This window comes from Mastigoproctus giganteus, chromosome 7, assembly GCF_048544385.1.
Source record: "Mastigoproctus giganteus isolate SK-2022 chromosome 7, ASM4854438v1, whole genome shotgun sequence".
Classification (NCBI taxonomy): domain Eukaryota; kingdom Metazoa; phylum Arthropoda; class Arachnida; order Uropygi; family Thelyphonidae; genus Mastigoproctus; species Mastigoproctus giganteus.
In genome coordinates this window covers 186603082-186617454 of record NC_143581.1, presented here as the reverse complement: position 1 = coordinate 186617454, position 14373 = coordinate 186603082, and the positions used below count along the sequence as shown (strand labels likewise).

General features: G+C 37.4%; 1 protein-coding gene across 1 annotated transcript in view; it reads left to right on the top strand.

Moving 5' to 3' along the window:
• The window catches only part of LOC150083405 (lysosomal dipeptide transporter MFSD1-like), a 98339-nt gene that overhangs the window by 18207 nt on the left and 65759 nt on the right, over window positions 1-14373 (top strand). The window contains exon 3 of the mRNA XM_090377248.1: window positions 5587-5690. Coding sequence (XP_090233374.1) covers window positions 5587-5690 — 104 coding nt within the window. The remainder of the gene's footprint in view (window positions 1-5586; window positions 5691-14373) is intronic.

The window sequence follows — 14373 nt, the reverse complement described above, 5'->3', positions numbered from 1 at the left end:
ACAAACTAAAAACAAGAAAATTTTCTATTCAGATTGATGAATCCACAATTACTGACGATAAGGCCCTTCTAATGGCAGACGTTCGTTATTTTGATGATGATTGTAAATTGCAAGAAGAGATGTTGTTCGTAAAATTTATAGAAACTGACTGTACTGGAGCTTCCATTTTTTTCTGCTGTAAAATCATGGTTTGATGAAAAACCAGTACCATTGGAAAATTTGGTATCCTGTGCTGCTGATTGTGCTACATCGATGGTTGGAAGACAAAGGTTTTATTGCCTACCTAAAGTATGTCCCGAAGTTCTTGCAATACACTGCATTGTGCACCAACATCCTCTGGTTGCAAAAAATATTAGTCCAGTTCTTTATCAATCTCTCAGTATAGTTATTAAAACCATCAATAAAATAGTCACACAGCAAATATGACCACCTTTTCAGAAAATTTTGTGTTGACAATGACGAACAGTATGTGAGGCTGCTTTTACGTACAGAAGTCAGATGGCTTTCTAAAGGAACATGTCTAACAAGACTTGTAAACCTTTTCGATATGATAATTAGTTTTTTAGAAAGCGAAGGAGACAGAGATTTAGCAAAGGAGACTGGCAAATACAAAAACAACATATACTGTACTATATGACTTGGATTTTTTGAAAACTTAATGAAGTGTCATTTCAACTTCAAGAGAAATGAATTATAGTGCTAGACTGCAAACACATATTATAAAAGCCTTCACTGAAAAACTGTAAATAATTGAAAGCAATTTAATGAGAAAACAATATCATGGTATGCAAGAGTTAGCTGAAATCAATGAATCTCTCACCGAAAATGATCTTAAGAATTATTCAGATCATTTGTGTTCTTTAAATGGTGAAATGAAAAATAGATTTTCAGATTTATTTTCTTTTGAAGTGAAGCCATGGATGTTAGATCCAGTTGGATGTGATGCCGGGTCTGCTAGCGAAAAAAATTCAAGAACTCATTGAATTAAAATGTAAGGAAGAGTGCAAATATAAATTGGAAAATGTGGAATGGTTGAGTTGTGGGGATCAAAAAACAATTAAACTTCTTTATCCAACAATGTGGTCTGAAATGGCTAAAGTACTTCTTTGTTTTCCAGCATCTTATATGGTTGAAAGTGGTTTTAGTTCAGTAAATAAAATATTAACAAAACTACATATTTCATTAAGATACATATAATTGGACACTAAAGGTAGTATTAGAAAACTTATCTTCAGTAAGTAAGAATGGGGTTTGTCAGATGTAACTAGTGATTAAAAATCTCAAGAATTTTCTTCATAGCTAATTCATATGATTGAAATAGGCTATGGATGGTATAACCATGTATTCCACACACACACACACACACACACTTTAAATTAGTAATAATTTCTATAGTAACCCATAAGGATTACTTTGGCTGCTTTATTTTGCAACTTGAACCTGCCTCCACTTAATTTCATGTCATTTTAAAATTAGAATATCTTTGATACTGAGTGGAAGAACATCTATGAATATATCTTTCCCTTAAGAATATTGATGGGGAAAGAAAAACTTGAAATATATTTAAAATACAGAATAAAATAATGAAGTATTTTTTATTTTAACATTATTAATCTGAGTGTGTAAAAAGTTCAATGCCTGAGTCTGATGACACTTTAGCTCCGCCTTCCTCAACTGCTGACTCATCAAGATCTCATGTTTAGAACCAAGAGTTGTAGCATTTATACTTCTGTTTTATAAGTTTAAGATTTTGTGTTATGTATGTCAGTTTTCCAGTTCTTGTAACAGTTAATTTACTATGTTTTGCAGAATGATACCGTAGGTACTGAATCTTCTATCTGTTGTAGCAATAGTAGCTGATGTGTGCAATATATTGACAGCAATTGTACTTATTTTTAGCATAGAGCAAGTACTTCTTCACCAAACTTCAGGGTTCACATGCAAAGCAGACTATAAGAAAAGGCTTCCAAAAAAATCTGTTTTGCTCTGTATTTAGCCAGCTGTGCTATTACTTCTACAGTCATAACCATGTTTATTTTTATCAGATTCCAAAATTGTAATCCACTTTATGATGTGGTCTGAATAAGTTGATTTGGGGGGGGGGGTGGAACATGTGTGTCTACACACCCACTCTCTGTCTCTTCATCCAGAACCAACACTATTGTTCATGCTTAAGGAAACTATTAAACTCCTTAAACTGACACAAAACTGACAAAAAGTAACTAACCTTAAACTGGAGGGAAAAAAAAAATAGCAGGAACAATTTCCTTAAACTGGGCAGTGACCTACACAAGGTGTGCCAGTTTAAGAGTGTGCCATTATTGTTATTATTCTTTTAATCATTTTTTGTTTTGCTGTTATCACTTCACTATGTAATTTTAATGTAAATTTAATTTAATACCAATTATCTCTCTTATTAAATTTCTTTCCGTGAATGGGTATAAAAAAGTGCCTTCCACAATTGCATGTTTGAAAATTTAATTACATAATTTATGGATGACCGGTAGAACACCTTAAATAAGTTTTCGTATAATTTGTTGCAAAATGCACATATATAAATTATGTAGTTTATTTTTCTAGCATTTTAAAAAATATAAGTACAGTAAACTCCCATTATAACACTCCTGCTTTTAACATTCTTTTCTTCTGGTTCCACAATAAATTCAACAAAGTGTAATGCATTTTTTAATGCCTGTAGCATTCCCTTTTAACTCTTAATTTTTTAAGGGTCCAAGAAGGGATAAACCTGGATATAACTCCTTTTTCTTGATTTTTGGTTTTGGTATAAGGATGGTAGAGACTAAATTCTAGGAATCATTTATAGTGCAGTTTGTGCACTTTGTAGAAATCAATCCAGGTGCAGATGGCATTTGTTTATTTCATATTTAAATTAAAGGTTAAAAGACCACTTGTTAAAACTTTGCCTAGCCATTTATTGTTTGCATTTATTTGAACGCCCTCCTCGGTGGTGTTTTTTTTTTTTTTTTTAATTCAACATCATTTGTCTACTTTCCTTGCCGATACAGTAATTAATTAATTAATTGGCAGTTAAATTGTGGTGTCGTTTGTGTGTTTCAGCATGGCATCAATAAATTTCTTTAATAGTAGCATTATGTTATTACTGTAGTCCACTTATTGCATTTATCATGTTTATAATACTCAAGATATGTTTAGTTTAATTTAATACATATTTTTTTAAAATTTTTCAATCTGTTTAAAAGGCAAAAAATGAAATTTTTTTTCCTTTTAAACAGAATGAAAAATTTAATATACTATGCCAAAAATGAAAGCACAGTATATTAAGTGTACAGGTTTTCAACTTATATATAGACCATTACTTCATAAATACTTTTTTTTTTATTTGACTGATGCTACATCAGCATGTAGCATCAGTTACATGTGTTACATGGGTAACACAGTTATTAAACCTGCTTTCCCCACATCAAGTGAAAAAGACCCAAGTTCAAATCTTGTTAGTGATGTGAAGAATTTTTATGGACTATTTTCACAATGTGGCTGGGTTTGTCAATCTCAGGCAAGGATAGCATGATTTTTTTTTTTCTAGGAACTCTGGGTTTTTTTCTTTCTATATAGCAAACAGGTAAATTAACCATAGAATACATGAAATTTACAGACACTGTATACTGATGCCTCATAGACTTGGTGCTTAACACATCTTACATTGCATTACTGTATAAGCTTGCTTCCTTGCATCATTTGCCATTATAATACTTCTACTGCTGACCAGGCTAGCCGGGTGGGTAAAGTGCCTGCCTGGCAACCCAAAGGTCGCTGGTTCGAATCCCACCTTGGGCTTGGATCAAAGTACTGCAGAAACCTTGGGAGGTGCATTATGGCCACAGAAGCCAATGCGCCAACAACTACCAAAAAAAAAAAAAAAAAAAAAAATTACTAATACTACTGCAAAAAAAAAAAAAATAGTGTTATCTATTAATATATACAGGATGTCTCAAAAATATTGGTACAAACGTTTAGGGGAGGTAGGTAACATCTAAAGGAATGTGAATCGCATAGGAACCCATAACCGGAAAGTCGTCAATGTAAGTCGGTACATGGCACTGTTCATCAGTTTGCGAGAGGGAAAATTTCTGGTTTACTCATTCAAGGAGTAGTCGCTGCACAAAGAGCATGCATCAATATATGAACTGTGAGCTTGCAGACATGCACCTACTGTATGGATTAGCAGAGGGCAATGGACGAGCTACTCAACGAATTTATGGATAACGCTTCCCAGACAGACATGTACCGTTTGTTTGCGCGTGTGCATCAAAATTTGTGCGATTATGGGTCATTTAGAGGTAACAGGAGTAGTGCGGGCAGACCACGTTCAACGCAAACTCCCGCCATGGAAGAAAGTGTGTTGAATGCCGTCCAGAATAATCCTACTACCAGCACACGTGCCGTTGCCTCTGCCTTAGGAGTGTCTCGTTGCAGTGTACAGCGTGTCTGGCACGACGATTCCTTACACCCCTTTCATCTCCAAAGGGTTCAGTTACTGCTCCACCAAGATCATCCTGCACTTGTGGCTTTTGCGCAGTGGTTTCTCCAAGGAAGTGTTCAGCACTTGAATTTTCCAGCCTATGTTTTGGTCACGGATGAGGCTTATTTCACTTGGGAAGGCTTATTCAATCAGCACAATGTTCATGTATGAGCTCACAACAACCCACACGGTGTGCACCCCCATGTGGCACAACATCGCTTCACAATAAATGTGTGGGCAGGTATGGTCGGTCACTGCTTAATCGGCCCATACCTGTTACCATCCAGCATGAACTCCTCTAAATATCGGATCTTTCTTGAACAAGTTCTACCAGGGTTACTTGACGATGTTCCAGCAAATGTGAGACGCAACATTTGGTTTCAACATGACAAGGTGCCTGCCCATTTTGGGTTTTGATGGATTGGCCGTCGTGGATCTGTTGCCTGGCCCCCACGCTCACCTGATTTATCAAGCCTTGATTTCTTTCTGTGGGGGCCCTCAAATCTATCATGTATGAATCGCCTGTGGTGATGGAAATGGATCTTGTGGTGAGACTCATCTGCGCTGCTGCTACTGTCAAAGAAACTCCAGGTGTGTTCGACCGTGTCTACTAATCCATGCTGCGTCGGTGTCACGCATGCATCGCGTCTCATGGTGAAACTTTCGAGCATCTGTTGTAACATCATGAAATGCATCCATCTCATACTCCATTGTTAATATTATGTCAAATAAATGTTTGCCACTAATTACTGTCTTGTGTTATTTCTGCTTCTTGTGCCTCTGCTACTACTTTCCCCGTGACGTTTCCGGTTATGGGTTCCTTGCGATTCCCATTCCTTTAGATGTTACCTACCTCCCCCCCCTAAACGTTTGTACCAATATTTTTGAGACACCCTGTATAAAATAGGTCCAAAAACAAAAAGCGATCCCACTTAAAAGGCTCTTTAGAACTACTCTGATAGAAAATGCTATAATGGGAGTTTAATATACTTGATGACAACAGTTTACATATTCATTAAGCTTAAAAATATTGTTATTCTTCCTGTTCAAATTTTCTTAAAGATCTTTTTAATTAATTATTATAGAATTATAGTTGCAGTAATAATACAGGAAATGCTACATGCTGCACTGATTGCTTAGGAATGAGTCCAGAACAGTATAATCTTCTTTATGCAATCTATGCCTGGACGTAAGTTAGTTTCAACTCAATTTAGAAAATATAAAATTGAACCAGTGTGATAGTGTTTATTTGTATTTATTATTGAAAAATAAAAATTTGAACCTTAATGTTTTGATTCTTATAATTTATATAGTTCATTCAATATTTACACACCAAGCTGAGATGGGGACTTGGTAATCAAACCTTGGTTGCAAGACTGGGAGGAGTGCTACAGTTAAGGGATTTAATGAAATGAAAATTAATATATGGTTAATTGGGAGAAGAGCACTTTCAAATGGCTACTTTGAGTGCAGAAATTAGTTGCAAATAAATTGCTACATAATGTAATACATTTGAAATTTCAGAAATTATTAATATGGTATTCTTTTTCTCTGAAGATTATTTAGGCTAATCCTTATGAGATTACCTGCCCTTCCCTCTATTCACTCTGCTTAAAACTGAAGTTGCAATAGCTCTTGTAAGATACTGTATATATTTTTTTATATTCTTGGTTTTATGATGAATTTTAATTCATAAGAAAACTAAGAGTGTGAGCAAAAACATAATCCATTTGCCTCTGTACTCTGTTTTACCCATAGATGCAATCATATTTTCAAACCTAGGCTCTTAAGGTTGATGGCATATACCCAATAAATTTGAAGTAGGCAGCAAGAGAGTGCATTGAATCATTATGTTAATTATGTGAGCATCTTTGGACTCAGGAGAGATTCTGCATTTGAGAAGGTACCAATGGTGTGATTGCCAATAGATAAAAGAGATTCTAACAGAAAAGTTGGTAATTACAGAACAGTCCGTCCAACTTCAATTGTAGGAGGACTTCACAGAAGCAATGATCAAGAGTGCAATGCAGGGGAACATTTAGACGAAATGGAATTCTAAAGAAAGCACTACACAGTTTTGGTAAGGAAGAACAATTATGTTAAGCTAATGTAGTTAGCTATTTTGGCAGAACTACTCATGAGCTAGATGTAGGGGAAACAATTTCTACATAATTTATTTGGATTTTAGCAAAAAAATTGACTCTTCCTCAACGAGAGGCTGCTGTATAAGCTGGTGAATCATGGAATTAATGGTTATTATTCATATTGGGCTAACATTAGAAGTTGGATTTGCCAGGGGTCAGTTTTGGGACACTTGTTTCTAATTTTCTTTAATGATAAAAGGAATAGAGGCCATGATGTAAAGATTAGTTAATGATTGGTGCCTTGCAGTGCTTCTTAAGGATGATTTGGATAGATTTCAGGGATGGTTGGAAAATTATACATTTTTAGAAAAGTATAGAAAAATGTGAGGTCTTACACTTGCAAAATAACAATCCCTGAATAACTTATACATTTGGTGGGATCGAATTAAAAACGGTAGAAGAAGAAAGGGATTTGGGAGTTATGATACGGGTGGACATGAAGTTCTCTGAGCAGGGTAGACAAGCAGCAAAGAGGGCCCATGTGTCCTATCAATGATTAATTGAACATTTGCTCATAGAGCTCATAATCCCACTGTATAAGGCAGTTGTAAGACCACACTTAGAGACTGCACCTAAAAAGAGAAGAGTTTCTTGACAGTGTCCAAAGACAGGTAGCCCACTTGCTAAGATCTGTAAAAGAGTACTCTTACGACTTTGAATATGTGGACTACAGAGCTTAGTAACGAGGGGCCTGATTGAGGTCTATAAGGCTCAAGGGGATAGTAGATAGTAAACTGGATGAAGGCAATATTTTCACTGTTATAAGTGATTCCAGAATTAGAAGCCTTAAATTCAAATTCTGAGGGCAGAGGTTTAGATAGGATTGTAGGATATTTTATTTTAGGCAGCAAGTTGTTAATTACTGGAATAATTTACCTCATTGAGTTGGCTGACAGCTCGTGAACATTCAGAGGTGAGCAGGATATTTGTCTATATGAGAAGGAAAACACATAGTTTTTCTTTTTTATTATTATTATTTGATTGGTATAGTAAGAGCCTGTGACTTCCTTGCTTTATATGACTAATAAGGCTATGGTGAATTTAGAAATTCTTTATGTACCGTAATTTTAAGACTTAATTTTAAAATAGCAAAAAGCTTAATTTACAGTACTCACCTCATATAATCCATTTTGGTGTTAATGAAAATTAAAGAAGCATGGTTGTGTGAATTAGAAATCTAAATAATATGAATAGAACATGGCTGTTGCATGGTTGTAATTATGATTACAATTTAAAAGAATCAAGATACTTGCTCAAAAAAAGGGAAGTGCACATCCCCTTTCTTAATTGTCATATAAGACCTGTGTGTTAACACTGATAAGGTAAATAGTTGATGAAAAAAGCTAATAGTCATAAATGGGCGACTTTCGAACTTTTCGTCTTCAGTTAGCATTGTGTGGTAGAGAATGCGAAGTATTTAAAGGAAGTTTATTTCCCATGATACAGTTCAGTACATGCCAAAATTTCATGTGTGTTAAGTTCCAAATGGGGGACTGGTTTATGAAGAGTTTAGTGTTTAACACATTTAATGAAGTGTATCACAGAAACACTCCGTAAAGAGGCCTCCATAGTCGAGTGGTCAGGAGCGGGAGTGCAGTAGCACACGCTCCTTAAGTAGACCGGGGTTCAAGCCCCTGACTGCTAAATATAGTCGATCTGCCAACCCGCACTGGACCAGCGTGACAGATTACGGTCTATTCCCCTCAACATGAATTGAGGAGGCTTCCATCCTGCAGTGGGTTGATAATGGCTGCAGTTTACTTTTTTTTTTTACTTTATTGCCAAAACCATTCGATGACGAGAGCTTTGTGTTGAAGGATTTTGTAATTGGAATTCAATTTAATAACTGTAATTGCCGAATCAATTAACGGATCGTGATTACAGGAATGGACATGTTGTGTGAGTTCTGTATGTATTTGGTTGGTTTTGAAACTGTTGAAGTGATAATACGCACATGTATTAGATATCTTGGAAGTGCCGAATTTTGCTGTAGTACTTCCTATGTAACACACTGTACAGTCTGATTGGCATCTTATCAAATATAACATGTTATTAAAGTCTCGCGTGAAATACTTGTGTGTCACTTTATATGTGTTGAACTTAGAACCCAGTTTGTTGTATGATGAAAACGTCAGCATTATATCTGTGTTCATAAAAACTTGACAAAGTCGTTTAGCATATTGATTATGAAAGGGAAGGACAATGCGAATTCCCAGTTTCTTATCACGGTTTAAATTATTTGGGTTGTTAATTCTATATTCAGCTTTAGAGATGGTTTCTCTAATTAATTGTGGTGGATATTTCCTGGCTATGAATCTCTGTGAGATATTGTAACTCAATGGATAAATCTTCATATGTAGAACTGTGTTTAATGGCATTATAAATTTGATTGTAGAGAACTGCTCTTTTGATGTTCAATGGATGGTGTGAATAAAAATGTAAATATTTACCCACATGTGTGCTTTTCCTATCGATTTTAGTGGCTAACCTTGTTAGAGCAACAGGCAGCGGTGAAAGTGATTCTTAGTTTCTATTGAAACAGGTATCAGCCTGGAAAGCAAGGTGTCAGTGATTTCAAACCCTGTAGCAGGTCATCATAGAACAGGTAAATATGTGGGCTGTGTTAGGGTAACTAAGAGTAGAGACATGTACATGTGTATTTGCATGTACACGAATGCCTGCAGCAATGTAAATAAATTTGATGAATTTGAAGTACTGATTAAGTCATCAAATGCAGACATAGTAGGGATAGCAGAGACATGGTGTCACCCAGACATAAGCAAGGTGCTGAATTTGAATATGGGGAGTACAATGATGTGGCGCCTCCGTAGCCAGGCGGGCAGGAGCAGCAGTGCATAGCACACGCTTCTTGATTAGACTGGGGTTCGAGCCCGTGACCACCAAATATGGAGGATGTGGAAAGGTGAGGGAATGACCACCGCATATTCCCGGAGCCATATTGCTCCGGGAGATATATAGATTCCATCCACCCCAGGTGCCTTTTTATGTTTAGCTTTAACAATTTCACTTCCACAGTCACAAACTCATTAAACTTCCCTGAGAGTAATTAGCATCTGGCATCCCTCTCCCGTTGTTAATCCTCCTAAAAACCAAATAAAAACAACAATGTATATAGGAACGGCAGACAGGACAGGAGAGGTGGGGGGGTTATGCTCTTACTAAAGAAGCATATTAAATCTAAGGTAGTGCATCCAGTTGACATGAATGACTAAGGCAATGTTGAGTCAGTTTCGTGTGACATAATCATTGGGAAAACAAAAGTGAGAGTATGAGTGTGCTATAGGCCTAATGACTGTGATGGGTATGCCAAACTGCTATACAGAGAATGAGAGTAGGCCAGTAAATCAGAAGAATGTCTTACAGCAGCAGATTTTAACTTTCCAGATGTTGACTGGAATTTGTGGGTTGTTCGCCCACACACTTGCAAGACTAGATTTATTGGATAACTGTTTTCTACATTAGCACGTTAGAGAGGAAACAAGAGAAAGCAACAATTTTGATATGGTTATCAATGGTGATTCTTCATGCATTAAGAACCTGCAGGTAAAAGATCCACTGGATGGGAATGATCACAGTGTACTAATGTGAAATTTAATTAAAGAAATAACTACTGCCAAGGGCAAAGAGAAAGGCTCTTGCTTTCGTAAGTGTGACTACAGTTGTCTCAGATAGTTCTTAAATTCTACACAGTGGGATCAACTGATGATGTTACCATCAACAAATTCTAAATGTGAAGCATTAGGAAGTAAGCATAGAAGCTACTAGGCTTTACATGTCAACTAAGAAATACTGTTCAAGGCTTAGAAATAAATGGATGTTAGATGAATTATAAGACTTGTGGCAGAGAAGAAAATTGCGTGGGATGCATATAATTATCAGGTGATACAGAAGCCTGTGGTCTATATAAATTAGTCTGCATTCAAGTTACAAAGAAGGTCAGACAAGCTAAGGCAGATTATGAGAAGTTTATGGCAAAGAATACAAAGAACAGCAGCAGCAAAGACTGCTAAAGTCACATTGGGTCACTTGATTTCAGTTGCTTAACTATTGATTACTCTACTCGGGTTGCTGGCAAACTGAAGAGGTATTTTGCATCTACATTCATATGTGAGGAATTCTTTAGGGAGAGGTATGCCAGATGCTAATTAAACTCTCAGGGAAGTTGAATGAGTTTGTGACTGAAAGGAATGTGGAAGTGAAATTGTTGAAGCTAAACATAAAAAAGGCACCTGGGGTGGATGGAATCTATCCAGGCGGAATCTATATATTAATTGATGGAATCTATATATTAAGGGAGGCAGCAAAGTTGTTAAGCAAACCCTTAGCCATATTTATGAGAGCATCCATGGATTCATGGATGTTCTCATAAATATGACTAAATATGTCTCCCAGAGTTCAGTGCCAGGTCATTGTTGTTTTCAATATTTAAGTTCGCAGATGATTCAAATGTTGGCAGGTTGGAATGACAGAAATCATGGTGAGTTACTGCAACAAGATCTTAGAAAATGGCCAATGGGTTGAGAAATGACAGTTGAAGTTTGACATTGACAAATGCAAGGTACTGCATATCGTTAGCAGTAATTCCAGTTTGACATACCAATTGTGAAGTACACTGACGAGCCAAAACATTATGACCACCTACCTAATATGATGTTGGCCCTGCAGCCAAAACAGCTTGTACCCAGCGAGGCATGGATGCTACAAGATTTCTAAATGTGTCTTGTGGTATCTGGTACCAACATGTAACCAGCAGATCATTTAACTCAAGTGAGGTCCGTGGTCGAGACGCCGCAGATCGGAGTTGCTGTTCCAAAACAAACCACAGATGCTCTATGGGATTGATGTCTGGGGAACTTGGAGGCCAGGACAATACCTGGAAGCTTCCTCATGTGGCGCGAACCAGTCTCGAACAATCCGGATGGTGTGGCATGGTGCCATGAAAAGGTGGACCTGGTGAACCATTGCCATGAAAGGGTGGACCTGGTCAGCAATGATGTTTAGGTAGTTGGTAGACATCAGAGTGCACATGGATGACTAGACCCAGGGTATCCCAGCAGAACATCACCCAAAGCATAACACCGCTGCCGCCGGCTTGTTTTCGTCCCATGGTGCATCCAGATGCCATCACTTCCCCAGGTAAATGACACACATATACCTGGCTGTCCACATGATGCAACAGGTAACGGGATTCATCGGACCAGACGACCTTCTTTCAATCACTCAAGGTCCAGTTTCAATGCTTGCATGCACATTATAGGCACTGTCGCCGGTGAACCATGGTTAGCACGGGCACTTGGAGAGGCCTGCGGCTATGCAGCCCTGTTTTCAGCAGGGTTAAATGTACTGTGTGTTGTGATACATTACTTCCATCACCAGCATTCCAATTACTGGTGAGTTGTGCCACAGTCGCCCTTCTGTTGCCACATAAGGAGAGCCTTCGCTCACCTTGATCATTGATGAGCCATGGTCATCCAGCACCTCGCTGGCAGCTCGTGGGTTCCCCCTCCTCAGACTACTTTTGGTAGGTACTAACCACGGCTGACCATGATCGCCTCACCAGCCGTGCCATTTCGGATATGCTCTGACCCAGTCATCTGGCCATTACAATTTGGCCTTTGTCAAACTCGCTTAAGTCTGCTGCTTTCCCATCTGAAAAACAAGAGTAACACTGATTAATGGAGCTCAGTATCAGGTGTTTTTTATACCATGTCCCGACCCGCACACGCACCGTAGTTCACTTGCAGTTGCTTCGATTTGCATAACAACTTGCTGGTCATAATGTTTTGGCTCATTGGTATATGTCAATCTGGGTAGTGGAAAATGAAAAAGGCCTGGGGATAATTGTGTAGTTAGATATGAAGTTTTCTGAGCAGTGCAGATATACTGCCAGGACATCTCATGGGGTCTCATTTCTATATATCTTTGTCAATGATATATAGAAACTTTGCTAGCAGGGATAAGGAGGTGATTATCTGTTTGTACAAGGCCATCAACATCCACAGACGAAGATATGGATGTTTATTATGAAAATCTCCAGTCCCAAAAAAGGGACCAGATCAAGTGCTCTTCAACTGGTCCCAAAAAAGGATGTTTTGATACTCGTGGGTGATTTTAATGCAAAAGTAGGCAAGACAGTTTCTTCTAGTCCGGAATGTGGTAGGTTTGGTCTTGGCAGTAGAAATGAGCGGGGCAAAAGTTTAATTGAACTTTATCATCTGAACAGTCTTGTCATATGTAATACCTGCTTTCAGCAGCACCCGAGAAGGCTCTACACATTGAAATCTCCTGATCATAAAACAAGGAATCAGATTGATTATATCCTTATGCAGCAAAGGTGGCATTCCAGTGTAATCACAGCAAAAACACTTCCTGGAGCAGATTGTGGCAACGATCATCAGCTACTCCACATCATTCTCAAGCTGAAGCTGAAAAAGATCATGAATAAGGTTTTCCATAGAGATTTGGATGTAGAAAATATTCCAAACGATTATATGCTTGAAACAGGCAATCGTTTTCAAGCTCTATTAGAACTAGATGACGATATGTTGCCTGAGGAAATGTGAGAAAATACAAAAAGCATTATTAAGGATTCAGCAAATAGACACATTAGAGAAAGGTCAAAGATCGGGAAGCCTTGGATTATAGAAGCCACTTTTAAACTTATTGAACAGAGAAGAACTGCAAAAGCCCAGAGTGTACAAGGAAATGAAGAGTATCAGGAACTAAGCAAAGTCATCAAGCGCAGTTTAAACCAGGACAGACAGGATTATATCAATCAAAAGTGTAAAGAAATCAAATACCACAACAAACGAAACAACACTAAAAAAATGTATGATGTAATTAAGTCCTTAAGACAAAAGTTTCTATCAAAGCTTAATGTAATTAAGGACTCCAAAGGAGAACACAATCAAAGGAAGGTGGAAAGAATACTGTGAGCAGCTCTTCTGAGCACCTGCTGGCACTAATGATCAGCCACCCCCTTTTCAAGAGTGTGATCATGAACCAGTTCCACTGAAGGAAGAAGTCAAAAAAGCCATTAGAGAACTAACCTGTGGCAAGTCACTTGGAATTGATGAAATCTTAGCAGAATTGATTAAAGCTTTTTCATAGAGCGCCGAGTTTTTTCATAAAATAATTTTAAAAATTTGGGAAACGGGATGGTGGCCATCAGTTTGGAAGAAATCAATTTTCATCCCCTTACCAAAAAAAAAAAGAAAATCTGAAAATTTGCTCAAATTACAGGACAATTAGCCTAATTTCTCATGCTAGCAAGATTCTTCTTAAAATCTATTGAACAGAATCTTAGGAAAATTTGAAGAAGAAATGCCAGAAGAGTAAACAGGTTTCGGAAGGGGTAGAGGAACCAGAGATCAGATCTTAAGCCTATGACTGATTATTGAAAAATGCAAAGAATTCAATATTCCAGTCGTTTTGTGTTTTATAGATTATGCAAAAGCATTTGATTGTGTTCAACATAAGAAACTATGGGAAACTCTGACTATTATGGGTTTCCCAATCCACATAATTCAGCTGATTAAGCTACTGCGCCAGGAACAGGAAGGAACTGTGAGAATGAACATGGGAAACACGAACTTTTTCACAATAGATAACGGTGTCAGGCAAGACTGTATTTTGTCACACATTTTTAATCTTTATGCCGAAGATATCATGCGTGAAGCTTTGGAAGATTTAGAGATTGGCATCAAA